Source organism: Neopsephotus bourkii, unplaced genomic scaffold, assembly GCF_033783945.1.
Source record: "Neopsephotus bourkii isolate Nb327-2 ecotype Australia unplaced genomic scaffold, CSIRO-AGI_Nbou_v1 NB_1021, whole genome shotgun sequence".
Lineage (NCBI taxonomy): Eukaryota > Metazoa > Chordata > Aves > Psittaciformes > Psittacidae > Neopsephotus > Neopsephotus bourkii.
In genome coordinates, this window is record NW_026901510.1 from 275,129 (window position 1) to 301,960 (window position 26,832).

At 41.4% G+C, this 26,832-nt stretch overlaps 2 protein-coding genes across 2 annotated transcripts in view; both read left to right on the forward strand.

Annotated features, from left to right (window-relative positions):
* Nucleotides 1-26,832, forward strand: part of LOC133215974 (synembryn-A-like) — a 305,748-nt gene that overhangs the window by 273,948 nt on the left and 4,968 nt on the right. The window lies entirely within an intron of this gene.
* Nucleotides 1-26,832, forward strand: part of EGFLAM (EGF like, fibronectin type III and laminin G domains) — an 89,496-nt gene that overhangs the window by 8,023 nt on the left and 54,641 nt on the right. Inside the window, exons 2-6 of the mRNA XM_061360359.1 lie at nucleotides 10,190-10,299; nucleotides 12,297-12,380; nucleotides 14,074-14,100; nucleotides 20,361-20,478; nucleotides 20,727-20,859. Coding sequence (XP_061216343.1) covers nucleotides 10,190-10,299; nucleotides 12,297-12,380; nucleotides 14,074-14,100; nucleotides 20,361-20,478; nucleotides 20,727-20,859 — 472 coding nt within the window. The remainder of the gene's footprint in view (nucleotides 1-10,189; nucleotides 10,300-12,296; nucleotides 12,381-14,073; nucleotides 14,101-20,360; nucleotides 20,479-20,726; nucleotides 20,860-26,832) is intronic.

Consider the following 26,832-nt stretch of genomic DNA (forward strand, 5'->3'; position numbering starts at 1 on the left):
TTCAGCAGCCTTTAATAAAATTACAGTTGCAATTGAACTGCTTTCTCCAGTCAGGTTAGGGTTTCCGGGCGGTAGCAGCCCTTGTGTCCTTGCCACAGTTCAGCAGCACCCTGCCCTGTGTTAGGAATGTTGCCAACAGGTCAAGGGACATGGCTCTTCCTCACTGCTGTGCAGTGGTGAGGGAAATCTGCAGTACTCGGTCCAGTTCTGGTCTGCCCAGTACAAGAGAAGACAGGGACACATTGGAACGAGTCTAGCAGTGAGCCACAAAGGTGATTAAAGGACTGGAGCATTGCTGGTATGGGGAGGGACTGAAAGAAACCATTCAGCCTGGAGACTAAAAGGCTTGGGAGTATCTTCTTGTTGTATGTAAATATCTCATGGGGTAAGTAATGAAGATTGAGCTGGGTTCTTCTCAGTGGTGCCCTGTGACAAGACTGGAGGCAGTAGACACAAACTAAAAACAGGAAATTCCATTTAAACATTAGAAAAAAAAATACTTTATTGTGAGGGTGACTGAGCATTTGCTCAGAGGAGTTGTGGAGTCTCCATCCTTGGAGATATTAAAAACCCGTTATGCAAAGTCCTGAGAGATTTGCTATGGTTGGGCCTCCTCTGAGCAGGATTTTGGACTAGATGATCTCCAGAGCTGCCTTCCAGCCTCGCGTTCTCTGTGTTTTTGCAGGCTGTTGTAAGTATGTCTTGAAAATGTCTGTCTGATATCCTGTGTTTAGCTTCTTTTGAGCTGTCCTCCATTCTGTCATGGACTGAAAACACCAGCTGCATGAACTGCTCTGCTTTCTACGGATAAGCATGCGTTTGCTTTAGCAGTGATCTGTACAAAGATGTTCAGTGAAAGGTTGCTACCATTTGGTGTAGATGTATGAGGCCCGTGCCATAACCTCAGGGATAACCAACCCATGTCTTTATTTTTGTGGTACTCTCTAGGGCATGACCAGATTGTTTGTGTCCACCAAGAATGAGCTTCAAAACAATTCCTCAGGACTTGTAGGGATTGTGGGAACCCAAGATGCTGTATGTCTTATCCACACCCTCCACATTTATTGTTTGTCACATGGTTATCTTTGTTCTCGTTATTCTTTAATCTTTATGTGTATGTGTCCATAATTGCTCGGTTTTTCTATCTGACTCCTTTTGCAGAAGCTTGCCTTGAATTTCGTTTCTTATAACAAATAAGCTATTTCTTCAAGAGCTGCTTTGTATTGTGTATCAGAGAGAAATTTGTAGTAGATAAAGCAAAGAGATTAAGACACATCAAGAACATTTTTCAAGTAGCATGAACAATTTTGCCATGGTTCCCATTGAAGGTAATAAGCTTTGGCTAGTGAACACGTGAAAAACCACCTTTAACTGATATTGATTGATGGAAAAATAAATTTTAGAGATATTTATTTGACATTTCTACAGTTTGTCTGGCCTTTTTATTTATATGTATCTTTTATCTATGTAATGGAGCTGTTTTTTTATAATAAACACAGTCTCTCATATGTGGTTCTTTTATGTATTATACTTACGTTACAAATGCTCAGAAAATGTAGCAGGCTGACTTTTATCCTTATTTTTGTAATTTCATTTCAGAAGAGTAATAGCCTGCTTTGTAGAGTTTATTTTCATCAACAATGCCTAAGACTTAGGGGGCAACTTTGTTAATGTTTCCCTGCTTCCAGTAGTGTTTGGAGTGCCACGTTTTCTGGAGCTCCTCTGATATTTGTCATTCATAGCACCTCAAATGCATGGGCCACAAGAGAAAAGAGAACAGCCTGTTTTTATTTTTTTATTTTTTTTTCTGGTGAAAGTGAGTTGAATTCTCTTAGATGCCACCCAAATCAGTGCAAAAGGGGAGGGAGAAGCCCTGGGGTGGGAAGGTGAAGTGCCTGGAGGAAGAGCGATGGAGGATTGTGAGAACTTGCCCTTGCCACTGGCTGTGGGCTGTTCTGTTTGCTCAGTAGGATGAAGCTGCAACCTGGATGACACAGTGTTCCTTGGGTGCCGTTTCCTTTGCGGCTCACTGGGTCTGTCTCACCGGGGCAACATATGCAAACCTACTGGTGCCCGTCAGCTGAGTGGCTTTTTAGTTGATTGCTGTTCCCAATGTAGTCCCAGTATAGAAAGTCATGGGGGTGGAATAGGGTCAGAGGAGATGCCAGGGGATGCTATTGGCATGCTTGTTCTTACCTAGCCCATCCTACTGATTATTAAGGTATCATGCCATAGCTTGATTTCAGCTACTTTGTAACACCACACCTAAGTTACACCTCAGAGACAGTTATTTGAAAACTGGTGAAGTAGCTGATGAGGATGCAGGCAGCAGCAGGGCACACAGGGCTCTGACAACAGGCAGGGCTAGCAGCAGCCCAGTGGCTGCTGGACACAGCCTCGGGGATAAGGCAGATCCCTGCCCAGCCAGGAAATCCCATGACAGGAAAGATGTTGAGCTTTGTATCCAAGCAGCCTGCAGGCTGGAGCAGGGAGAGATGATCCCCAGTGCTGCCTCATCTCCAGGAACAGGGACATGGTTACCACTCTGCAGAGGCATCAGGAATGAGGACAGCCAACACCCAGCACTGGGGCTTCAACAGCAGAAGCACAAGTCTAGTTTTATGAGTGAGAGCACTAGATTTTGAATTAGGCTTCCAGGAATACACCTGAGATGATGCAAGTGGAATGTCTTAGTGGGGCTTTTTATGGGCCCCTATACTGCATTTATGCTGAAAGTGGAAAGTGCTTCCATTACAAGAAGTATCTCACCACCTTACCTCAGATGCAGATACAGCACATGTGAGTGTGTGCTTGTGTTAGTCAGACTGGCCTCTGTTCAGTAATTGTTAAAAACACAAACCTGTAAGATTTATTGAGAGATTGCCCTGGCTGTCCCTCTTGACAAAGGCAGGACAGGTGTAAACTAGACCTTTGCTCAGAGATAATGGTGTTCCTTGCTTTTAATAATCTTCAGTGCCAGGAATTCCCCAAAAGAGGTTCCAGTGCATAACCGTGAACAGCTAGAAGAGTTTTTTCATTATCCAGCTCTTAAAAAAAAATAATTAAAAAAGTCAACTTTTGCTTCTCCTTCCCACACCTGGGAGTCACTATGTGCTGTGCAGGGCTCCCCTGCTGTCTATATTCTCCCTGCAGCATCAGAGCTTTCCTGGAAGCAGAGCCTTGCTCCGGTGAGGAATGCAGGGAGGGGAAGAGGGCATCCCACCTCTGTCCTTCTGTTCTACAATCTGCAGGGTCATGGCAACACAGGAAAAGCCACAATAAAGTCGCCACTGACATTGTGGCTGCTTGTTTTTAACGGGATTCGGTGTGCTGCACTGTAGCTTAAGTTCTGAGCTTTGCCTCCTTCATTCCTCTTCCTTGGGCTATAAATAACCCTATGACTGTCACCTCAGATGTACCTGGGCAGATAACAGATGCTATATACTGCATCAAGAAAATATCATGTGGCTCCTAGCCTGCTATTATTACAATGTTGAGGGCTTTTTTTCCCATTGTGTTTATTACAATATTTTTAAAACACTAAACTGAGCTCAGGTTAGTCACTCCAAAAGTTTGTACACCATGGTCTGGGTCAAAACTGTGGTGCCTCAACAGGGCTATACTATCTGCAGCTCTGCACCAGTGCTCACTGTGGTAGCATGCAAGTGATCCAGTTGATTTCTTTTTATCAGAATCTAGTGCACTAGAACTGGTAGTTGATTCCCTCAGAGCAGCAACTGTCAAGCTTTCTCTGTTCTTTTGTTTTCCATGCTGTTGTTGCTACTCAGGGTGCAGGAACAGGAGAAAATGGCTGAGATTTTCCAGTTTCAAGTCATCATCCTTTGCAGTTTGTGTGGTTGGGAGATTCTTGCTTTCTTGCGTACTTCTGCTCGCCAATGAGAGCTGGAAAATGCTTCAAAGAGATTAAAAGATGGCACATTTTTTTCATTTAGAGTTTCCTGACCTTTTCCAGAACATCGTGCTGTCTTTGTTCCACTGTAGTGTTTGCGTAACCTCAGTCTGTCTGTAAAAAGAAGGGAAACACGAGAAAACCCTATTGCTATTTATTGTTTTAGAAATTAGAATTTCACCAATATTTCAGTGAGAGAGTGAATGTGCCACAATTTATTTTGTTCCGCTTCTAGGAGTGGTTTTCTTTCTAGAAAACAGGTTTTTGAATGATAAAATGCTATTTCAATAAAACTTTTTTCTTATGACTTAATGGACTGAAATAAATGACGTTTGAAACTGATCAAAAAGTATTTCTCTTTATGGAAAAAGTTTTATTCTGAAAACTTCCATTTAGAATTAATTTGAATTTTCTTTCATATGGGTTTTTATTGCTATTTGTATTCATAGAGTCATTCTAGGATTCTGTGATTCTGTGATTCTATAGACTCATAGGCAGTGTTTGGGTTGAAAGGAACCTTAAAGCTCATCCAACTCCTTGCCATGGACAGGGACACCTTCCACTAGACCAGATGGATCAAAGCCAATCCAGCCTGGTCTTGAATGCTGCCAGGAATGGAGCATTCACAAGTTCTCTGGACAACCTGTGCCAGTGCCTTACCACCAGGAGTAAAGAATTTCTTCCTAATGTCTTATCTATATCTCCCCTCTGTCAGTTTAAAACCATTACCCCTTGTCCTATTCATATATGCCCTTGTAAAAAGTCCCTCTCCAGATTTATTGTAGGCAGCTGGCATTTTGTCAACAAATTTCTCTTGTTTCACCGAATAGAAATAAGAGACACATTGACGTGGAAAATAAGGAATCCTTCAGTCAGTACCTCTTAGCTGTTACCCACAGAGATTAAAAAAATAGAATAATGAAATGGTTATCTCATTTTGTTGGCCTGTACTCTACCATTAATAGTAGTACAGAATATGTTGAATATTTTTTTTTAATTTTCCAAACCATAAACTAGTAAAGATTAAATGAAACAACCATTTTCCCTTAAATAAATTGCAATATTACTGCATGTGAATCGTATTAGACAATTATTTTTGTATCATTTTAGGACCTGTAAGTACCTGTGACTACCTGCATGCCTTGAAACAACATAAATATCTAAAGAGGAAAGAGAAAGTGAAATGCAAAATAAAATTCCAAAAGAAAATTTTCCAACCCAAATATTTTCAGATAATTAATGAATATTTTAAAAAATATCATTTTCAGTCAGTATTGTTTTAATCTAATGTTTCAATAAATTTTGAATTTTTCTCTAAAATAACATTACCAGCTGTGATGAACTTTATCCAACTCCTCCAAAGCACTTAAGATGTGAAGCTTGTGAACATAAGAAATGTATTTGTTTTGAAGCTGAGTTTTTCGCATAACTGTTCATCACTGTAGTAAGATTTTGAGGTCATTTTATGACTGGGAGGATGGAGTAACTTGTCTGTGTGTGCATGGGCTATTCTCTTTAAATTGCTGGAGGAAAGCACCAATCTGAAGCGGTTGCTCCTTAGCTACATGAGGCCGGCATGGTAAGGCTGGAAGCAGTGGATGGTGCTGTCATTGGGTACCCATGCTAACTCTTCTGAAAATCACAAAGGTAGGCACGGAAATGACACTGCTGCTGGCAGATTCAGTTCAAGGAGCATCCTGAGGTGCTGATACACAATTAACTGGCTGAGGCTGGGGACTGTTCCCAGGAGGCACTTTGCCTATGGCCACCCTAATGGTAGCCTGTGGGTATTTACTTCATGGGCAGAGGCTGTTTTATGTAATGGTGGAGCTGCAATGGAAATGACACTTTTATCAATAGGATAAGTTTTTTTAACAATTTTTAATTTGAGTGGCTTTTGTGAAGCAAAAATTCAAATGATGTTAATTATTTCAAATGGTAAAATTAACTCCATCTTAGGGAGAGGGCTTATGTATTCTTCAGCTCATCTGGAGAGCTTGTTTGGTGACTTCTTTGCTGGTTTAGCAGTTTTTGCATATTTTTGAGAAGTATAAAATCAAGCAGATCTATAAACAAGAAACAAAACAGCTTTAAGCAGAAAGGTAAATACAATGTTGTCAGATCAACATTGCTTATCTACAGTCAAATCCTCATTAACTTCCTGTATTACAGATACTTTTACAATGCATACTCGTGTTGAAAGTGCACCTCCTTGATTAACGGCTTCTTTGCATGCTTCCATTACCAGTTTCATCAAAGTGTTTTGGACAATATCAGGCTTTCTGGCCCATTAGGGCCAGAAAGAAGAATGACTTTGTGCAAAGTGTGTTCAATTTTATTTTTATATAGACTGGTTCCTTGTTCTTTTTGGTCAGAGCTAATCTCCATGCAGAACTCTCCTTCACTGCAGAAGACATTTGCAGGTGGCATCACCACTGATGCAGACCTTAGTAGCTTGCGGGTTGCCATCCAGCAGGCTGCAGAGGGGAGCAGGCTCCATTGTGGTTTTGTACTATGCATCAGATAAACAGAAATTTCATACTGAATTTTGTAAAAGAGATATATTTCTGACCTGATTTGTAGGATGAACTACAAATATCCATAGAGTTTTACCCTTGAAAGCTATTTTTAGTCTTTATATTCTAAACATGACCTTTGATTTAAAGATGTAAATGTTTAGACCAGTTTTAATGTCCATTTTTAGAGTGCCTAATACATGATGTTCTGTAAAATCTTGCAAAATACCTCAAGCACACATTTATCCCCAAATAATTTGTTCATAAACAGTGATATGTATTGGAACGGTTGTGATCAGCTGACAGACAGCTTTGATACTGCGTTGCAACATGACTGTTTCAAAGCCATGACATCTCCTGCATCTCAGCGGCATAAACATTGCTTCTGTCAGATCACACGGTCACTTTGTCATGGTTGTGAAGGGAAAGTTCAGTCCAAAAATGGATAGTTTTTTTACTTCCTGCTGGGTTGTGTGAAATCTGGACTCTGGCATCCAGAAGCAACTCTGAATCCCCAGATGCACATCGGCAAGCTACAAGGTCAGGTTTGATGCCAGTAGAGGACTGTAGGGACCACTGCACTGCATGAGGTGCTCCTCTCTGCCCTCTATCCTTCCCAAGAAATAACTCTGCTGCCCTAGCTTTTCCTTTTCCTCTTGGCTCGTGGTTTAATGAGGAGGCAGCACAGTGACTGACAGGGTGAGTGCCCATGCCTACTTGTTGGATAGTTTTGTCATGGGGAGGGCAGGATCCAGTGGTATGGTGACACTAGATCCTGCACACTCCACACCATCATTTGATGCTGAGCATCATCTGGGGCTGCTTGCAAAAACAGTGCTAGGTGCTGTTGGTGTTTACGCCTCGTCCCCAAGCACACCTCCTACCACTGCCTTTGTTCTGTTTGGGGAATTCCCTTACTTCTATGGAGAATTAAACAATATAGAAATATGGATCTCTCCAGCTCTTTTATTTTCCCTGGCTTAAGTTTGCATTTACTCCTCCACTGACAATTTATGTATGCCAGTGTAACTGAGGTCAGTATTTGGCTCTCTGTGCCTTTTTCATCATCTGTAAACTGGAGATAGTACTGTTTAGCAGGGCTGGGTGAATAATTCATGGTGTGGCTCCTTATTAAACAGATGTTGCCTCTCTGTTTACAGATAGTCTGCACATGGATTGTGTTTTTATTTTCAAATTTATTTGTTGTGCCAAATTATTCACCAAATACTTTCTGTAAATGATTTTACTGGCCTTTGGTGCATTCAGAATACCAATTTGAAGCCTGCCTTATATGAATATTTGTTATTCCTTGTTAAAATTTTTTACTTCTCCAACTGTGCCTCCCAGCAAACTTGTCTCATAGAGCCTCCCTAAAAAGTAATAATGAGGATAATACAAACGTGCTAAGAGTGAATGGTTAGGCAGTATTCTTTTTCTTTTACTACTGATGCAGATCTAATACTAATCCGGCTCACTGGGTGTTGTGAAGATCAGAAAGATGTTGTCTGAATGTGAAATGCTCCTTAACTAGACAATGATACTCCAGCCCTGGGTACTCTTCCTTCCTTTCCTTTTGGTAGCAGGTAGTGCATGATGGTGCATGGTTCAGCTACTGCTGAGTGCAGGGCAGAAGGTAAGCATGAGAGGTAGTACTCTGCTGTGCTCAGAGCCCCAGGGCCAAGCAAGGATAGTATCACAGAATCAGAGAATCATAGAATAGTTAGGGTTGGAAAAGGCCTTAAGATTATCTACCTCCAATCCCCCTGCTGCAGACAGGGATGCCTCACACTAGACTGTGTCTCCCAAGGCTCTGTCAGACCTGACCTTGAACACTGCCAGGGATGGAGCATTTGTCGCTTCTTTGGGCAACCTGTTCCAGTGCCTCAGTATCCTTACAGTAAAGAACTTACTCCTTATGTCCAACCTGAACTTCCTGTGTTTTAGTTTGAACCCATTCCCTATCGCTACAGTCCCTGATGAAGAGCCCCTCTCCCTCATCCTTGTAAGCCCCCTTCAGATACTGGCAGGCTGCTATGAGGTCTCCACACAGCTTCTCTTCTCCAGGCTGAACAGCCCCAACTTTCTCAACCTGCCTTCATACAGGAGGTGCTCCAGCCCCCTGAGCATCCTCGTGGCCCTCCTCTGGACTTGCTCCAGCAGTTCCATGTCCTTCTTATGTTGAGGACACCAGAATTGCAGACAGTACTCCAAGTAGGGTCTCTTGTTTATTCCCCATACCATAGGAGTTTGTATAGAGGCATCTGAGCCAAGCTCTGAATGAAGCCTACTCATTGACCGGAGCGGCTGAAGTAGCTCTGCATCACCCTGAGGATTCATTACAAGCACTGGCAACTGACTGGTAGTCTTGGAATGGATCAGTGCCCCCTTCCTCCAACAAATCTAGTGTAAAGCTGCCTTGACCAGCCTGGCAAGTCTCCTGCCAAAACATGAACTTTCATCATGTCTTTGATCCATGTGACTAAGTCTGTGCTAATAAAGCAAATGAGTGAAGGTCGAGAGAGCAAGTAGTATGGCATAGTCTGGTTCTCATACGTATGGCTGAACCCCTATCCTTACTGAAACATGTCCATACTGGCATATGGACATGGTTTGTGAGCTGTGCTATACTCCAGACCCTTCCTGGGAGACTATCCTAGGATGCTGAATCTGTGCCACAGTCTGTGCAAGCACTATAGGTGTGTGGATGTCCCTGTCTTTGGGTCCTGGAGAGTTTACAGCATCTTTTCAGTGTCTGAATCAGTTCTCTATTACAGTCATTTGTTAGGTGCGTTTGATTTCAACAGCATTGATGATGGTGGTTTGGAGAAGTTATGTTAAAAATCTTGCTGAAATTACAGAGTAGAATTGCTCCTCTGCCTGCCCTTTCTCCAACTGTAGTTAGAATGCAGTTTCTAACATGTTACCAGAGATGTGGAGCTCAGGGTTTCCTTCTTCTCCAGCATTTTTTTGTTGTGTTTTTTTTTTTTTTTTGTTTTGTTTTTTTTTGTTTTTTTTTTTTCAATATTGTGTTAGCCATTGTACTGAAACACCAACCTGTACTGTGTGGAGAGAAGGAGATGGATAGGTGCTGTGGCACAGGTACAGCCATATTGAAAGCACCCTCCTCCCACTGTAGCTGGTGAGAGATGGGGTTGATTGTGGCAGCACTGAATGCATGATGACGAGATCCCATTCATGTAGCCTGCATCTGAAGAGAGGCGGGTGGGGGCTGAAGGGCCCTTCACATCAGGATGATCTTGCTTCTTCCTTAAATCGTTGCCCTTTCCATCCATATCTGTTGTGAGGAAATTGAGGTTGCAGAGGCTGGTGGTGATCAGGAAGCCTCTCAGTGGGCCATGAAGGGGGTCACTTGGCCTGTGCCAAAGTAGAAACCGGCTGAAGAGGAGGCATGTTTTGAATTTGGTTTGGTTTTCTTTATGCAAGGATGTTGGTGTCATACGTGAAGCCTGGGGGAGAGGATGAGGAGAGACTGAAGGTGTCTGTGTGGTGTCCTGAGCTGATCGACATCTGCTTGCCGAGGGGGTTCTCCCCCTTTGCCCCGTCTCTCTAGGTATCCTACCAGTGCCTTGGAAGGCAGTGGTGCAGAGGGAAAGGTGCATCCACGTCAAAACTGAGTAGTGGGCTACAGTTGACAGTTTGGGATGAGGGCAGCACGGGTCTATTCTTCTGTACCTGCCAGGTGGATAAAGCAGCAGTTTTACATCCTAAAGCATCTCATACACTGTAATTTTGTTATGAGCAGATATGCTGGGGCCTCCTCTTGATATACTGCTGGATTCACTGAACTGCACAGCATTCAGCGTGCAATGGAGGATGCCAAAGCAGCATGCGAGCACCATTACGGGATATACGGTAAGTGGTCCTCTATGCTGCTAGTAGAGGATTGCAGAACCCTACATGGCTTCAAGCAAGCAGAAAGCCTATTCTTGTAACAAATAGCACTACTGGCCAGAAAGTAGTCACAGGATATTGGGCTTGAATGGATTGAGCTGTAATTTTAAGAAACAAGTGGTTCATGTTTTAAAAACAAGTCATGATGGGAATTTGGGTTGGGTGTTAAGGGCTTGCAGTGGATGTAGATTGCTTTTTCTGTTGTGATTTTCATGCAAGGATCTTAGTGTACTCTTCAGCCAAGGCAGTAAATAGAGCAGAGCAGGTCGATACCATGCTGTGCAAGCAAAGGGAGATGTGTGGCGATTTCAGGGCCGTTCAGATCCCTTGGCGTGTACTTCCAGGCTGAGAATTGCTTTAACAGGAATAGCTTTTCCAAACAACACCTTTACACCTCCCCAGACTTGCAGCAGGTAGAAGGGAAGGAGAGTTTCATGGTTTCTCTTCCCCAATAGATAATGTACTGCATAGCATCCATGAAAGGCCAGCCACAGCCCTAAATATCAAAAGGGACTTTTATTCACCTCTAGTTCAGTGGTTAATTTCCCCTCAAAGAAGTTGAGTGATTTTCCTGGTTTACCCAGCAATTTTACAAGGGAGGCTCTGACCCACTCCAGGCCTCTGCCACTTTGCCTTCTGCCTATTGGGCACAACAGAGCGGCTAGCCTAAACTGGGTACTGTGTTTAGTGTGCAAGCAGAAAAACAGTGAGTGTTAGTCTGAATTCATTTTTATTAGATATTGCTTCCAGAAGTGTTCCATAGCAATGAAACTTAGCCCCACAGTGGAAGTTTGTTAGTGGGGAATAAGCACGAAAGATGTGGGGTATCAACTAGAATTCGTTGTTTTCCCCTGCAATGGTAAACAAATAGCAGTTGGTTTTGTTAGCATTTTCTCTGTAAGGAGTTGAAATTTGCAGAAAAAAAAATAATTCAGAATTTAGTTTTACATTAAAGGGTGGGATGCAGAAAACTATTGACTACCTTTATCATTAATGTATGCTAGAAGAAAGAGAAAATCCCATGCCACGGGTATTTCTGGAACACATATCACTTTATCCAATGGCCTTGTAAATGACACTAATGCAGTCCAGCTGCAGGGTTGTTTTTATCATTACATAAGTGCTTGTAGTCTAGGACACTGAGAAAAATTTGCTGTAGCCAGAATTTGCCTCAGTCAGGCTCTTTGTGTAGTTGGGTCCATTCTTTTGTGTCAAAACAGAGATGCAGTTGCTGTTCTACAGATCATGATATTTTTCAAACAGTTGCAATACTTTATAGCCATAAATCATAAATAGTGTTTAATGTCGTAGATGAAGCATCCAAGCCCAGTTTATTTATAAGCCTTGAGCTTCTGTGTGGCATGATAATAAAATCAGTGACAAACAGTACTGACAATGTTGTACCCAAACTATCTTCACCTTGTGTTAGCTTTTGACCCCCAGTCATAGCAGGGTCTCTGTGGATAAAATAACAGACTTCCACTGGCTTATTAGGCTTCAGTACACAACAACAGCCACAAAGAGACATTTATGATAACAGCAGTTTTTATAATAACATAATCATGTAATGTCAGTATCTTCCTTACATGAAGTAAAATGCCTAACTTGTGCTGATCAGTCCCACAAATCTTCAGCTGTCCAGTATGACCAGTCTGTCCAATCTGATGCACAATTAAAGTTGTCAGTTCCAGGCTGCCCTAAAAGCTAGGTTGTGTTTCATGTCAGTTTAAAATACACACCTTAAGATGGTGTTCTTTGGTCATACTGACAACTTCTGTCAAATATGAATGGAGTGTTAAAGGGCATTAGCTTTTTATGCATTTGAAAAGGTATGGGAACATGGGCTTAAATGCTGCATGCAACGTCATAACAATGCAGTTGTTTTTAGGTAATTGTGAAGTATTGAGTTTTTGCTTTAACTGGCTTGACTGTTCTTTCTTGACTTGCTTCTTTCCAAGGTCTTTTACACAGAAGTTGAAGATGACAAAGCAGTTAAACAGCTCTCACATGATGTTCCCCTGAGTTTGGATATGCTTAGCATGGTGAGTATTCCTTTTCATCAACAGTAAGAGCACTGGAGTGGTGCTTGCAAGTGGGAACTTACAACCGTCTGTGTATTGCTGGTTTGTGAATTATGCTGAGGATCCAAGCCCCTGATCTGCTCTGGGTATCAAGCAAAAGGAAATCACAATTATTTTCCTCTAATCCAGTTACTGTGATACACTTTTCTTCCTTGTAGTCTAATTTATCATGTAAAACTATTGGAACTTGCTTACGTCTTCCTACTACTGACCTCTGGCATCTATAAAGATAGATCTTTTAATTTAGAATATGCATTTTCTGTGCACTTCTACACATGGAAGTGGAATTGCATGACTGCACAGAGTTACAATATCAGTGTATGTGTATTGCACTGACAGAAGTAAGTGTGCTAAGTAAAGGAGACACAGCATTTTCAGTGCGTTTTTTTTTGTCTCTGTATGCCACTGTGGCCTTATGAAAAGCAGTTTAATAGTGCTATTTTAGTTGCACTTTTGCAAGTCCATCTCCTAGAAGATTCCCTCAACTTCTGAGTTTTTTGCTCTTGTAAACACTACTTTTCCTCCTTGCTTCTCATTTTTTCTCTTTCCTTTGTTTCTTTTTTTTTTCCTTTTATCTCTCCTTTGCATTCTTACTTTGCTTTATTTCACTGTCCCCTTCTCTTTCACCCTTCCCTTTTTCTCATCAAGTTTCTCTTCCTTTTCCATTTGTGAATGAACACTGCCTGTCGTCTTCTGCTGCAGAGCTGGGCAATTGGTGCTGGCATGACAGCAATTCCTCTGTGCTTCTGGATGGTTCTAAGACTGTCTGCTTTAAAAGTGTATTCTCAAAACATGCTGGTGTTTACTTAGTGCAGAGAAGTTGCTCTTTGAGTTCAGCAAGGCAGGAACAGAGGTTTTCCAGCCCCTGCTTGGGCAAAGAGCAAAGGAGTGTTGCTGTGATGGGAGCACTTTCACAGTGTGCTCTGCAAAGGGCAGTCTGTCCGCGAGACAGCAGTGTTAGCAGCACAGGAATCAAAGGCTTATGTGTGCACAAAGGGGCATTGCAGGCTTTCCAATCTTTATTTGGTGATCCTTCCCAAGTCATTTTTTTTTCTCTCCTTTTTCTTCTGCTCATCTTCATTCTCTTTATTTCCTCACCCTGCTTTCTGCAGTCTCCCCACATGAAGTTCAATGAAATGCGTTCACTGATATTACATGATGCCTGCTGGGCAGTGCTGAGAAACCTTCACTGTGAGAAGTGTGGGTGAGGGGGATGCTCCGATTTCCTGCAGTTTTCTGTCACTCTGGCTGTCAGTTCTGACTCCTTCAGGTTTCTGGGATCATGGCGAATTAAAAAATATTGTTGCCATGAGATATTCTTTCTTTATGCATTATCTTCCCTCTTCTGATCTTTATCTCTGTATTCCTCACTCATTGTTTTTTTCACCCCCAAATCCCATTCTTACTAGTAGTGCCAGCAAAGATCAAACAGCACATTGTTTTTTTTTATCTTTATCCTGACAGCAGTAATTCTTACTCACTCGGAGAATGGAGTCTGTATCCCAGCACTCATGTGGATGAATAACAGCCACATAGACTATTACATGCTGCAGCATTGGCTTTGTTTTAATCCCCTGACCTGTTATTTATGTGGTTTTGCCAACACTTTTTGGTATACTACTTCATTAACAAGCCCTATTTTGCTTTTTCCCAGGGTCAGCTTGAAGGACAAGCAATTTTTGTAAGTATTACTTCATGTGAACCTTGGTCACAGCTGTGATTTAAAATTAAATTGAACATTCTTGACCTGCTCTTTCCCCATATTCACACCCAAAAGTAAATGGTAGATGTTGGTTCTACTTAGCACTCATACAGGAACTTTTCAAGTCAAAATTGGGAAATGTAGTAGCTAAAGCACAAAATCCAGAGGTGAAGGAGGTGAACACGTGTAGGTACGGCAGCTCTCTTTTTAGCAATGGATAAACTTCTCTCTCAGACAAGTATTTATGGATATGTTGGCTTGCTGGAAGAAATTTTGTAAAAAGTGATCTATACCCAGGCAGTGAGGACTTCAGGGAACAGGGACAGTTGGGTAGTAGAGAGAGAGTGATAGGGAAGAACAAAAGTCAGTGGGAGAGGAGGCAGAGAGGGAAAATCCTGAGCCAGGAGACTGAGAAGGGAAAACCTGAGCCAGTCCAGCTAAAAGCAAGGAAGAGGAGCATGGCAAGAGGCCAGCCACGCAAAGCCCAGGAGGGAGTGGGAGACTAACAGCTAGTATAAAACAAGTTTGAAAGAAATACCAGCCCTCTTAATGGCTTTGCAGATGGTGAATTATTCAGATTAATTATTTCCAGTCCTGCGCTCAGTCCAATCTGCTTCCTATGAACAGTCAACGGGTTGGGTTTATCATGATGGCGGAAGCAAGCAGGAGGTATTCAGGTTTGTGTAGGGTAAGGGCAGAAGTTTCAGTGTTTAACAAAAATCCCTAACATCAACTGCATCCTGTAAACTTGTATTTTCTGAAAGCTGTTCTAGAAGTAGAGTAATCCCATGAAGTTGGTGGATCTTGCACAGCTTTCATGGTCTGAATTATGGGAAGTTTGCTTGGACTGTAGGAGGCTGATGGCTTGAACCAGGACTATCTGGTTCAATCCTAGTTGAGCTGAGTCTGGATTATGGCATTTCAGAGTTGAGGTTCCACGCTGGGCCCTATTCTTCTGCTTGATAAAAATAACACTTCCGAAGGCTACTTGTGGAGAAGTATGACTGACTGAGATTAATCAGGTCCCAGCTGTCATTAATCCTCAGGAAGTGGTGTTCTCACTGAAATGCTTTCTGTTATATTCATACCAAACTCAACAGAAATCTGCAATTGTTTTGTGGTTAAGTCTGCGTAATTCATGTTTCCATCACTAAGCCTCCTCTTACAGTGCTGGGTATGATCCCTCTACTTTCTCAGAGGCTTCCCTGGACTGTGCAAGTCTGTCATAGCAAGAGCTGAACTGCATCAACTGTTTCTGTGTGTGTCTGCCTGGGCCTGTGCATTAGCAAAGTGGATAATATGTTATAGCTGTATTATATCACCTTAAAATAGAGAACATAAAAGTGAGAACATCCAGGAGAAGAACAGATGCAGTATAATTTAACAAGGCAGTCGTTCTACTGGACATAATATTCGAGAAGTTGAGCACAAATATAAAATAATTAAAAAAAATGAAAGAAAAAACCTAAGAACAAACAATAAAAAATAGTTGACTTTGAAGGTGAGAGGTCTTAGGTCAGGCACAGAACTATGGAGAGCAGTATTGGTCCTTATCAAATCACAACACACACCAGTACAAAATGAGGAATGACCAGCTGAGACCTGTAGTACAGGGAAGGAATTGTGAGGAAATCAAGTGTCATTAAACCAAGCTCGTTTTCTGTAGTTGTTCTGTAATCCAGGGTCTGAGGTTTGGGGATTTTTTTATTAAAACAAAGCAAATCAGAAAACAGGTTTTCTTTGGAAAATTATTTGTGATCCTGGTTTCTGTGAGGCAGCTTACTGCTCAGCCTCTCAAGCAGCTTCAGCACACTGGAGGGAGGGCAAACTGTGTGGCAGGGCAAGGAGGGATTACAGTTTCTACATTCACCTAACTACTGTACTCCAGAAAAGGCATCACATTGCTTCCCTCCAGTCAAGAATGCGAGATTAGAATGAAAGGGTTTTAGCAAGAATGTGGTGTAAAACAAGAAAGTGAGATTGGTGCTTAGTAAAGCCTCATTGGCAATGTAATGTCCAGATTGAGGTATCACACTTCAAAATCTAGAGGCAATCTGAATGGAGAGGAAGACTACAAAAATGATGGGCATCTAACTCTTCCACATACTACCTAAATCGCTTATTTGTGTGGACACTGTGTCTCTTCTGCAGTGGAGAAAACTTGAGTTTATGACCCTTCTCCTAAATACAGCAAAAAAGAAAAAAGGACATGAAATAGGTATTTCCAGGTTCTTGGGAGATGGAGTATGTGGAAATGTGTTTCTTCTTTAGAATCTCATTTGAAAGTGTTCTGGTGTGAGATGGGTATTCACTGAAATTGCCACAGGTTAGGGTAACTTGATGGTGTCCTGAATCTTTACTTATTCACTAATGTCTTGATCCTAGATTAGAAGGTACTTGATTTAAAAAAGTAATCTCTGTATGTTCAACAACTATGTTTGTGGAGAGGACATTGCCAGAATAAAGAGACAGCCATGCGTATAAGGCAAGAGAGCACTTTACTGAGGTTTTGAGGGTATCCATATTGAATGACTTTGATCTTGATTGGCCTTGCAGTCAATGACATTTGTTCTGTTTAGTTTTTTGTAAGACTTAAGTCCAGAGGTAATAATAGGAGGTAAGTACCACAGTATCCCACTCTCTGCAGAGGCCAAGTTACTGAGCAATATGAAAGCAGTAAGACAGATAATGAAGGATTTTTTTAGTTTTTTTTTTTTTCTCATAAGAATGAATGCAGTAAAGAGGGATGTTGGCAGGAACAAATGCACACAGTTTAGATACAGGTGGACAGTATGTGTGTCATAGGTGGAATGGCATGACAGTATGTACGGCATAGGTATGGCAGGTGGAATGGCAGGATCAGGGTCATCAGTATGGTCATTGGGAGGAGGTTATGGGTTTTCAGCAACTCTCTTTTCAGATCACGTTTGGAAAGATCTCAGTCACTTCAGCTATATGAGGCTGAAAGACCAATAAACAATGATAAATCTTTTGGTGTGAGTCTCCTTCCTGTCTCTCTCTGAACACTTTTCCAGCATTATTATCATCTCTCTCAGATGAATCCAAATCATTCCAGCAGGGAAGCTAGGGAAGCTAGGAACCAGGTTAGGAAAGCTAAGGCCCAGTTAGAATTAAACTTGGCTAGGGATATGAAAGAGGAGAGGAAGGGATTCTATAGGTACGAAGCAAATAAATGACAGACTAGGGACAACGCAGGCCCCCTACGGAAGCAATCAGGAGGACTGGCTACCCTGGAATTGGAGAAGGCTGAGGTTCTTGAGGACTTCTTTGTCTCAGTATTCATTGGCAAAGGCTCTGACCACATCACACAAAACCTGGAAGGAAGATGCAGGAACTGTGAGAATGAAGACCTTGGGCCCACTGTAGGAGAGGATCTCGTTTGAGACCATCTTAAAAATCTGAACATTCACAAGTCCATGGGACCTGATGAAATCCATCTGTGGGTCCTGAAGGAGCTGGCAAAAGAAGTTGCTAAGCCACTGGCCATCATATTTGAAAAATCATGGCAGTCAGGTGAAGTTCCCGATAACTGAAAAAGGGAAATATAGCCCCATTTTCAAGAAGGGGAAAATGGATGACCCGGTGAACTATGGACCAGTCAGTCTCACCTCTGTGCCTGGCAAAATCTTGGAGCAGATTCTCCTGGAAGTCATGCTAAAGCACATGAAAAACAACAAGGTGGTTGGTGACAACCAGCATGGCTTCACTAAGGGGAAATCTTGCCTGACCAATTTGGTGGCCTTCTATGATGGGGCTACAGAACTGATGGACGGCGGTAGAGCAGTTGATGTCATTACCCGGACTTGTGTAAAGTGTTTGACACTGTCCCACACGGCATCCTTGTCTCTAAATTGGAGAGACATCAATTTGATGGATGGACCACTCGGTGGATAAAGAACTGGCTGGATGGCCACGCACAAAGAGTTGTGGTCAATGGCTCAATGTCCAGCTGGAGACCAGTAACGAGTGGTGTCCCTCAGGGATTGGTTTTGGGACCGGTCTTGTTTAACATCTTTGTCACGGACATGGACAGTGGGATTGAGTGTGCCCTCAGCAAGTTTGCCGATGACACCAAGCTGTGTGGTTCGGTTGATATGCTGGAGGGAAGGAATGCCATGCAGAGGGACCTTTACACGCTTGTGAGGTGGGCTGATGTCAACCTCATGAAGTTTAACCATGCCAAGTGCAAGGTCCTGCACCTGGGTCGGAGCAATCCTAGGCACAGCTACAGGCTGGGCAGAGAAGAGATTCAGAGCAGCCCTGCGGAGAAGGACTTGGGGGTGTTTGTTGATGAGAAACTTAACATGAGCCAACAGTGTGTACTAGCAGCTCATAAAGCCAGCCGTATCCTGTGCTGCATCAAAAGGAGAGTGACCAGCAGGTTGAAGGAGGTGATCCTGCCCCTCCACTCTGCTCTCGTGAGACCTCACTTGGAGTATTGTGTGCAGTTCTGGTGTCCTCAACATAAAAAGGACATGGAATTGTTGGAGCAAGTCCAGAGGAGGGCCGTGAGGATGATCAGGGGACTGGAGCACCTCCCATATGAAGATAGGCTGAGAAAGTTGAGGCTGTTCAGCCTGGAGAAGAGAAGGCTGTGTGGAGACCTCATAGCAGCCTTCCAGTATCTGAAGGGAGGCTGTAGGGATGCTGGGGAGGGCCTCTTCATTAGCAACTGTAGTGATAGGACAAGGGGTGATGGGTTAAAACTTAAAACAGGGGAAGTTCAGGTTAGATATGAGAAAGAAGTTCTTTACTGTGAGGGTGTTGAGGCACTGGAATAGGTTGCCCAGGGAAGCTGTGAATGCTCCATCCCTGGCGGTGCTCAAGGCTGGGTTGGACAGAGCCTTGGGTGACATGGTTTAGTGTGAGGTGTCCCTGCCCATGGCAGGGGGGTTGAACCTAGATTATCTTTAGGTCCTTTCCAACTCTAACTATTCCATGATCCTATGATTCTGTGATCAAGTGCAAACGATGGAAAAGCAGGATAATGATCAGGTGGGCCATGTTCATAGGAAGTTAGTGACTGAGTGCCAAAACTGCAGATAAATGACAGATGACAGGGTGTTGCTAAAGAATGTTGTGATAATAATAGAAGTTCTCCAAAGAGCACAGAAGGAAAGTTTGTCAAAAAGACCATCAGAAGGAAATCCAGGAGTTAATAGAATTTTGGGATTGTTTACTATTTTACTGCATCTGGTAATGCAGATTTAAAGTCTGTTCCAGCATTAAGAGAAAGGAGATTTCTGCATTTTTACATGCACTGTGAACAACATTATCAATATCAAAGAATGAAAAACAAAAGAAAAATTCTCGGAAAACCAGTTTTTGTAAGTGCTTTTTCCACACCAAAACAGACTGTGGTGTAGAACCTGGTATTTCTGTTTACATGCATATGCTGTCAAAATTTGTAAATGTGGGATTTACATCTCTCTGCAGATAGGTTGCAGGTAAAGAATGCTGAATTTCTATACACGTCCACATATGCTCCGTTAAAGTCCAGATCTGACTGCCTTAAGTTGATTCATGTTGTATGTACCAGCCAGTGATAAAATTTTATTTTTTGGTGACATTTTCTAATTTTGGGGTGATTTGAGTAGGTTCTTTAAAGAGTATTCAGCAGCAGAAGCTCTTCAGATGGAGGTTACTGTCTGTGGGTTAATTTTTCTGAGTTTGTGGCAGAAGGACAAACAAGGGAAACGCTTGCTTCAGGTCAAGCCGATAGCTGGGCTAGGAAAATTGCGAGAAGTGATGGGACTGGTTTCTGCTCCGTGAGAAATTAAAGATCATCAGTTCACACTGCATCAACTTGCTTCGTTCTCAGGAGCTTCTGCAGTCTCTGGATTTAAAAGAAAAACAAACCAACAAGAAAATGCACCAGACTGATACTGAATGCCAGAAATTGGCTCAAGGGAGGGAATAGTATGTGACTTTGACTTCACCAGTCAAAACGCTGGACAGTGAAGGCAAATTCTGAGTTATGCTGAGAAATGGGTCCAGGTCATCCCTGTGTATTCCCCAGGGGCAAAGCTGCAGCTTGAGAGGAAACATGTGGTGCGGTTTGTGTTTGTTGCTTCTGAGCTGAGGTTGAAACAATCCTCCTAGGAGGTTGCATGGAAAATACCATGTAAGATCCCTGAATTCCACTTCACAGCGCCATCCCCAGTTACATGGAAGAGCTTTCACAACGTTTTTGTCTGGTTTTCTTTTGAATCTGGTAGGAAGTTGTTATCGGTGATCTAAAGCCAGGCACACTGCACCGTGTTAGCGTTGGAGCATATGGCTGGGCGGGAAAAGGACGACCCAGCATGCCCAGAGATGTGACAACCTTATCCCAAGGTAATGCTGTGCGCGTGGCTTTCTGTTGCAAAACTGTCAGGGCATGTCTGTAACACAGCAGGCCACTGCACCTAAATCTCTGTTGTGTACAGTATTGTAATATTTTTCCACAAATGTGGGGTTTTAGAGGGGCAGCAGGTGAGGAGAGCAGTCTATGAATTTGATTCCCAAGTCTGTGGGGTTTGGGTCTTTGTGTATTAGCCCATCTGCTTCTCTAATCCTGTTCTTTTGCATTTCTTCTGTCTTAGATAAGTGCATGCCTCCTGCACCACCCCATCAGCCCCAGATCGTGGTAGTTTCTGATTCAGAAGTTGCATTATCCTGGAAGCCTGGAAGCGAAGGAAGTTCTCCCATCCAGTACTACATGGTGGAGTTTATCAGGCAAGTTTGCCAGTGAAGTCTGAATTTCAGTGTTTGTGCAATACAGGATTTTATTTTCTCTTTACCAAAATTTCACTGTTAACCCACATATATATTCTTCTCATGCTTTATTTACTTACTTTATCTAGTACACTTAGTTTTCCTAAGTGTTAAATTACTGTGAAAATTTAAAGATAAAATGAGAAATAATCTATTTTTTTATATAAAATCCCAGTAAGTTGTACCTTCTGATTGAAGTAAATAACGTCTAATTTGATCTATTCCCTCTAATAATGACCTGGGCAAGTGAAGTTTTGGGTTTGTCCTGTCATCAAACACTATTGAACCGTGCTGAGAAAAATAGGTGTGCCAGAGCAGTTCTTCTGAGCAGGAGCACCCTGGGCTGCAGTAGGAAATAATCTCAAGACTGTGAATTCAGTATATTGGGTATTTTTACCTGACACAAGTCTTCTGGGTCTTGAGCTTGCAGGACGCAGACTTGCTTTGTTATCATAACGCTAATCTAGTTTACATGAAATGTTGGCCTTTCTGTTTAGATTTTTTTTGGAGGAAGTGGGGTGTTGGTGTTTGGGATTTGGTTTGTTTTTTTTTTTTTCCTTTATATTGAACTCTCTAAAATTTTCAGTAATAGAACTGAACTGTGAAAAGCTGACAATCAAGTTGCTTTTCTAAGGTGCATGTGAACGGTTAGAAGGAAGTGGTTTTGTCTACCTGCACAAACAACTCTTCATACCCGACAATTCATATGCTTGTGTAAGCTAATATCTGCATACAAAACTGTTTATTTTCATTTTCTTGCCCTTTTGTTTACCCTTACAGTAAATGCAGAATTCAACCTCTGGTAGTTTAATCCTTTGAGTGAACATGATGACAGGTTTTACTTGAGGTTTCTGGGTGAGAAGGGAGAATTTCATCTTAAACTACTCCGAGCTGTAAAGGTCAAAAAAAAGTTCTTTAGAAAAAGACATTCAGTTTTTAAAAAGAATTGTTGTTAAAACAGACAACGATTAGTTTTCAGTGCTCAAATTATGGTTACAACCTAGAAAATATTAATCTAATTAAAAGAATTTCCAGGCTGAAAGTGTACTGTTTGTGTTTGAATTGAAATGCCCCATGTTTAGTGGGAAGCCATCCAATGTGCATTGCACTGGGAGACAGAACATGAGGGCTGAAGATGCATTATGGCCATTATGTAAACTCTGTTGTATTATTACCATGAAATGTCTCCAATATCTATTTTTTGAACACAGATCTTACGTGAGCCTTTTTATTTTCTTCCTGACTCTTCTGTTTTGTTTTCTTGGTGGATGGGAAAGGGATTTTGCTGGGGTCTCATTCCCTTCTGTTGCCTCTCTGCTTTTGCTGGGAAATGAAGCCTGCAGGTTTTGTACACATTTTCGTAGCATCAGGAGCCTGCTAATGGAAGAAGAAGTGGGCACCATCTGTCCATCTGATGCATTGGAAGTTCACCCTTGAATGCTTTTGTTCTGCCAGGGAGTGGAAAGCTGCCTTTACTGTTTAAGTGGAAAGATGCGAGTAATTGAAATGTCAGTGTTTTGTTGGTTTTAGACTTCGGGAAAGAATTTGCTAACAGCACAATGTTTTGATTACACTGTTTAGTTTGAGGTTTAAAGCTAAGCTGAAGTGTATTTGTTAATTTTGGGATTATGCTCTCTTAGACTTGGAAGCTTGATTATATATTTGGAGAAATTTCAATGAGCCGTAAGTCCTAATGGTAGCTAGAGGTAAAGATTTTACTTTAAGCTTCATTGTCTTTTTCTGCATATATTTTTAATTACTGTAAAATGTATTAACATGAGTTAAAACTGTTAATTAAACCAATGTAAAACCAAAACTGAACGGTGCAAGTAAATTTTGAACCGTCCCCTTATGTCAAATGAATACAATACTATCCTCTGCTTTTGCAAAATTAATAATATTCTTATGCAAATCTGTAGTTTTTGCAGCACAAATGTCTAAAAGTTGACACTGTTAAAATCATTTCCATTCTCTTAGAACTAAGTTTATGACTTTAACCCTAGCAAAGCCACACTAAGATACCAAGAGGAGGGAAAAACTCCATTTGCTCAACTGTCACATTGGGAATTAAAACCTCGTGGCAATCCAATACAGCAGTTATTTGCACATACCAGGATCTAATCAGAACCAGAGATAACCTGCAGTCCATTTCTGCTAAGGGTCTAAATTTGGGCTTTTATTTAGGCACTTGCATGGGTTTCCCTCAAGACCTTCACTATAGGCAGGGCTATATAGTTTGCTATAGGCACTAGGGTTGCAGGCATTTCACTTGTAGAATGAGCTGGGCTAACTCAGGCTGTGCTCTGCTGTTGACTATAAAAGAATGCTACGGAGACCACAATCCCAACTTGTCTGAATGCTTAAAATCCGGAGGGCGAATGTAGGTCTCACTCCTCACTGCACAATTCATAGGGAATATGTAAAAGAACATGTTAAACCCAAAACAGTTAATGGGGTCTGTGGAAGCTTGAAGGTTCAGTGTAAATAGTCTGTTGGTTTGTACTGAGAAATGTTTTATGACAAATGATATTCTTATGAAAGCCTCCAAAGTGAGACTCCAGACTTAAACATACTAGTTGGGGTGTTTTTCCTAAAGATACTATAAAAAAATGTTACTCAGAAATGTCTTGGATATTTTCATTTGAATACTCCAAATACTCAAGTTTTTAATCAGTTGAATGACTGCCCAATTATCTAACCTTGGAGACTAACATCCAGATTTTTATAGGCGGCAAGCCTCTAACGAGCCACAAGTGTTTCAGCCCCTAAAATCCTCTAAAAAGTATTAAGTCGCTTTCTTCTCATCTTCTTGGTTCAAAGATGTAGTCAATAGTTTTCAACATTAATCTTAACATACACAAGGAACCCAAAACAACAGATCTGATCAGGGAGGCACATTCTAATGCTCAGCAAAAATACCATTAATAATTCTTTCCTGATTCGTATATGAAACAGGTGCACCTGTCTCAACATTTCACCTACTGCTTGTGAGGGTTAAATTCTTGAAGAGGTAGTTAACAAAGAAGGAGGAGGGGAAGATGTAGAAATCAGTGAGGAAGTACTTAACAATGTTAGACAGCATCAGAAGAATATTTAAGAAAAGAATGAGGTTAGCAAATTGTCTACTTTTACTTTCCTCAGAATTGACCTGGCATACTGTTTGATGTATTTTGTAGGAAGTATCACAATAAAACTAAACAATTAGTAAAAATAATATCCTACAGTATGTTATTTTCTACAATTTGTATTTTCCACAGTGAATAAGAATGTACTGTACTTGTCACCACATTTATTATTTGTAGGAATTGGTTTTTCTTTAAATTGTAGAGATGAATTTGCCACTTGCATATAAACACGGCACAAAACAACAATCAAAAACCTTATAAAAATCAGATTGCTAGCAGGTGCTTCACTCTGTTAAATCATTTCCAGGTGATTATAACAGGAAGTTCAAGTGAAAATAAAATTGTTGCTCTCTTCATCAGAAAGATTCACTTTCTTAAATCAGTCCCAGAACACAGTGTAAAGCATTAATCCAAATGTTTTGGGTACATTTGGGGCAGGATTCTGCCCTTGGTTTGTATCCATCTAGTTCCATTGACTTTACCCATATGTTCATTATCTTAAAAAGCCTCTGATTTTGTTACTGGACACATTCTTCCTGCATGGCATTTCTGTGTTAGGGATGTACAGCTGTAACTTCAAAAGTAGAACAGGCCCAGGGAAGTTGCCTGGTTTCCCTGTACACAAATGCAACACCAAGAACAGCCCTGAGAAGTCTTGTCCAGAGACAGAGGGACCCGTGCTAGGGAATGAAGTGCTGCAGAAGGTGGAAAAAGTGGCATCGAAATAAGCCCTTCTGGTGTAACGGTTGACACAAAACTAAAATTTGATGCAAAAAAAGTGTCATTGGAGACAGTTTTCAACAATATTATCCCATCTTAGAAAACGCAGGAGCTAGCTGGCCCTGGATGCAATAATCAGCTGAGTTTGTTATGTGCTTCTCCCCATCTGTTTGCCATTTTTCCATCTTGTACCGATTTGTTCGCAGAGGGAACATTCTGGAGAAGTAGCAAAGGTCAAGTGATAAATCTTCCTCTTTCCCTCTCCTTCAGCTGCAGATGCTTACACATTTGCAGGCATTTCCTTTATTATTTACTTCTGCAGAAGGAGAATTCTTGAGAGAGGTAGTCAGTGAAGGCAAAGGCTAGCCTAGGGTTTGTGTTATCTCATGCATTTTAGTAGGGTGCACTACCTCCTTTGGGTCCCTTTGTCATTTCCATTTGGGCTCAGACGTCAGCAGGGTCTGTTGTAAAGAGGCTGTGAGGCAGCTCTTAAGCTAGCAGAAATTCCTTAGACTGGAATTACAGCCAAAAAAAGATGTGCACAGGAAAACTGAAAACAGTACTGAGCGAGCATGTGGAAGGAAGCAATGTTAACAGATTTCATTTGGAAAACACTATACCTTTTCAGTTTGGCACAAGCATCAAAATCTCAGAGAAGGCAAACAGATGAAAGAGTAGCCAAAATAAATGCCCTTCTGTCTACCAGGAAATGGTGGTGAAGGGTGACTTAAGATGGTCTGCTTGGCTGTCATTATGTCTAATGCTTTTGTCTAATTTTATTTTTATTTTTAGAGCGACAATGAAATATTTGCATTGTGTGTGCCACTGTGCGCAAGAGCTGGCCGGCTGGGAACTGCTGCTTTATCACTGCATTTGCCATGCTGGCACAAAGCAATGAAATCTGAGTGACCAATAGATCTTGTATTGGCTGGTAAAAGGAAACATACATTACCTTCAGCATTTCCTTCCAGCTGCAAATAAACAAATACAAAATGCCTGCCTGGTGCTATAATTTTCACTGGGAGACAGTTGGAGACATTTGCAGCTAGTCCTATGTAAACATTGGTAGATTCAGGGAGCACTTGGAGGTTATTTTGTGTAATAAATATCTCAAGGACATATTAGAAAAGAGCACTGGAATAATATTCTTTGAAAGTAATTTCTGTCCCTATTTTACTTTCATAGGCAAAATATTCAATCTGAATAATCTGGGTGGCTGAGATTTAACATTTGCATTCCTATTTTGTTTGGTTTTGTTTTCCTTTTCTCATTCAGTTCTCTCTTTGATATGAAAAGACCACTTTTAGGGAGAGTAGAAATGGTGTGAAAGCAACAGAATATTCTCTCAAAGTATTCTGTTTTCCAGTGTCCCTCTGCTTCAGCATCTGAAACTAAACTGCCAGTTAATGGTTGCATTGATTTCACATTGATTAAAATGGTACTTAGAGCAAACATTAATTTGCAGCTGGCTTCCGGTATGAATCAGAAGTAAAACAGGTATTGTCCAAAGGCAGACACAGGAATTTTGTTGCAAAAACCACATAGGCCAGGTTTTAGGCATTATAGTTCTGATTTGTTTTGTGGGGTTTTTCTTTTTTTTTGTTTATTTGTTGTTTTTATAAGGAGACAAGACTTCTGATCCGGATTTTCCAGTGTGGCTGGATTAGCCCGATTGCCTAAGAGATCCAGTGTTAGATTCTAAACCTGCTAATGCTTGTATATGTTTAAAGGGACTTATTGGCATTAAAGCACAAACTCATAGAAATAAAGTTTTCTCTCTATTGCACAGTACTGTATTTTTGCAGTCAAATAGGGGATTGGCAACTGCAGGTAACATAACTCCATTTGAAAACTGTGAATCCCAAATCCATGAAAACAGAACTTGATCTTTCAAGCTGTCCTCTAAAAAACCTCCTTGGCTTTATAAGTAAAATCTGAGTATTGGGGTTGTGTTGCATATAGTTTTGATATCTCAGGCTTTGCAGCTTAGTAATAATTGCTGTCTGCCCCTTTAAGAGTGAGGGATTTCAGTAATGATTTAGCATTAGTTTTCTTTTAATTTCCCAGGAAAGTTTAAAGGCAATTAATT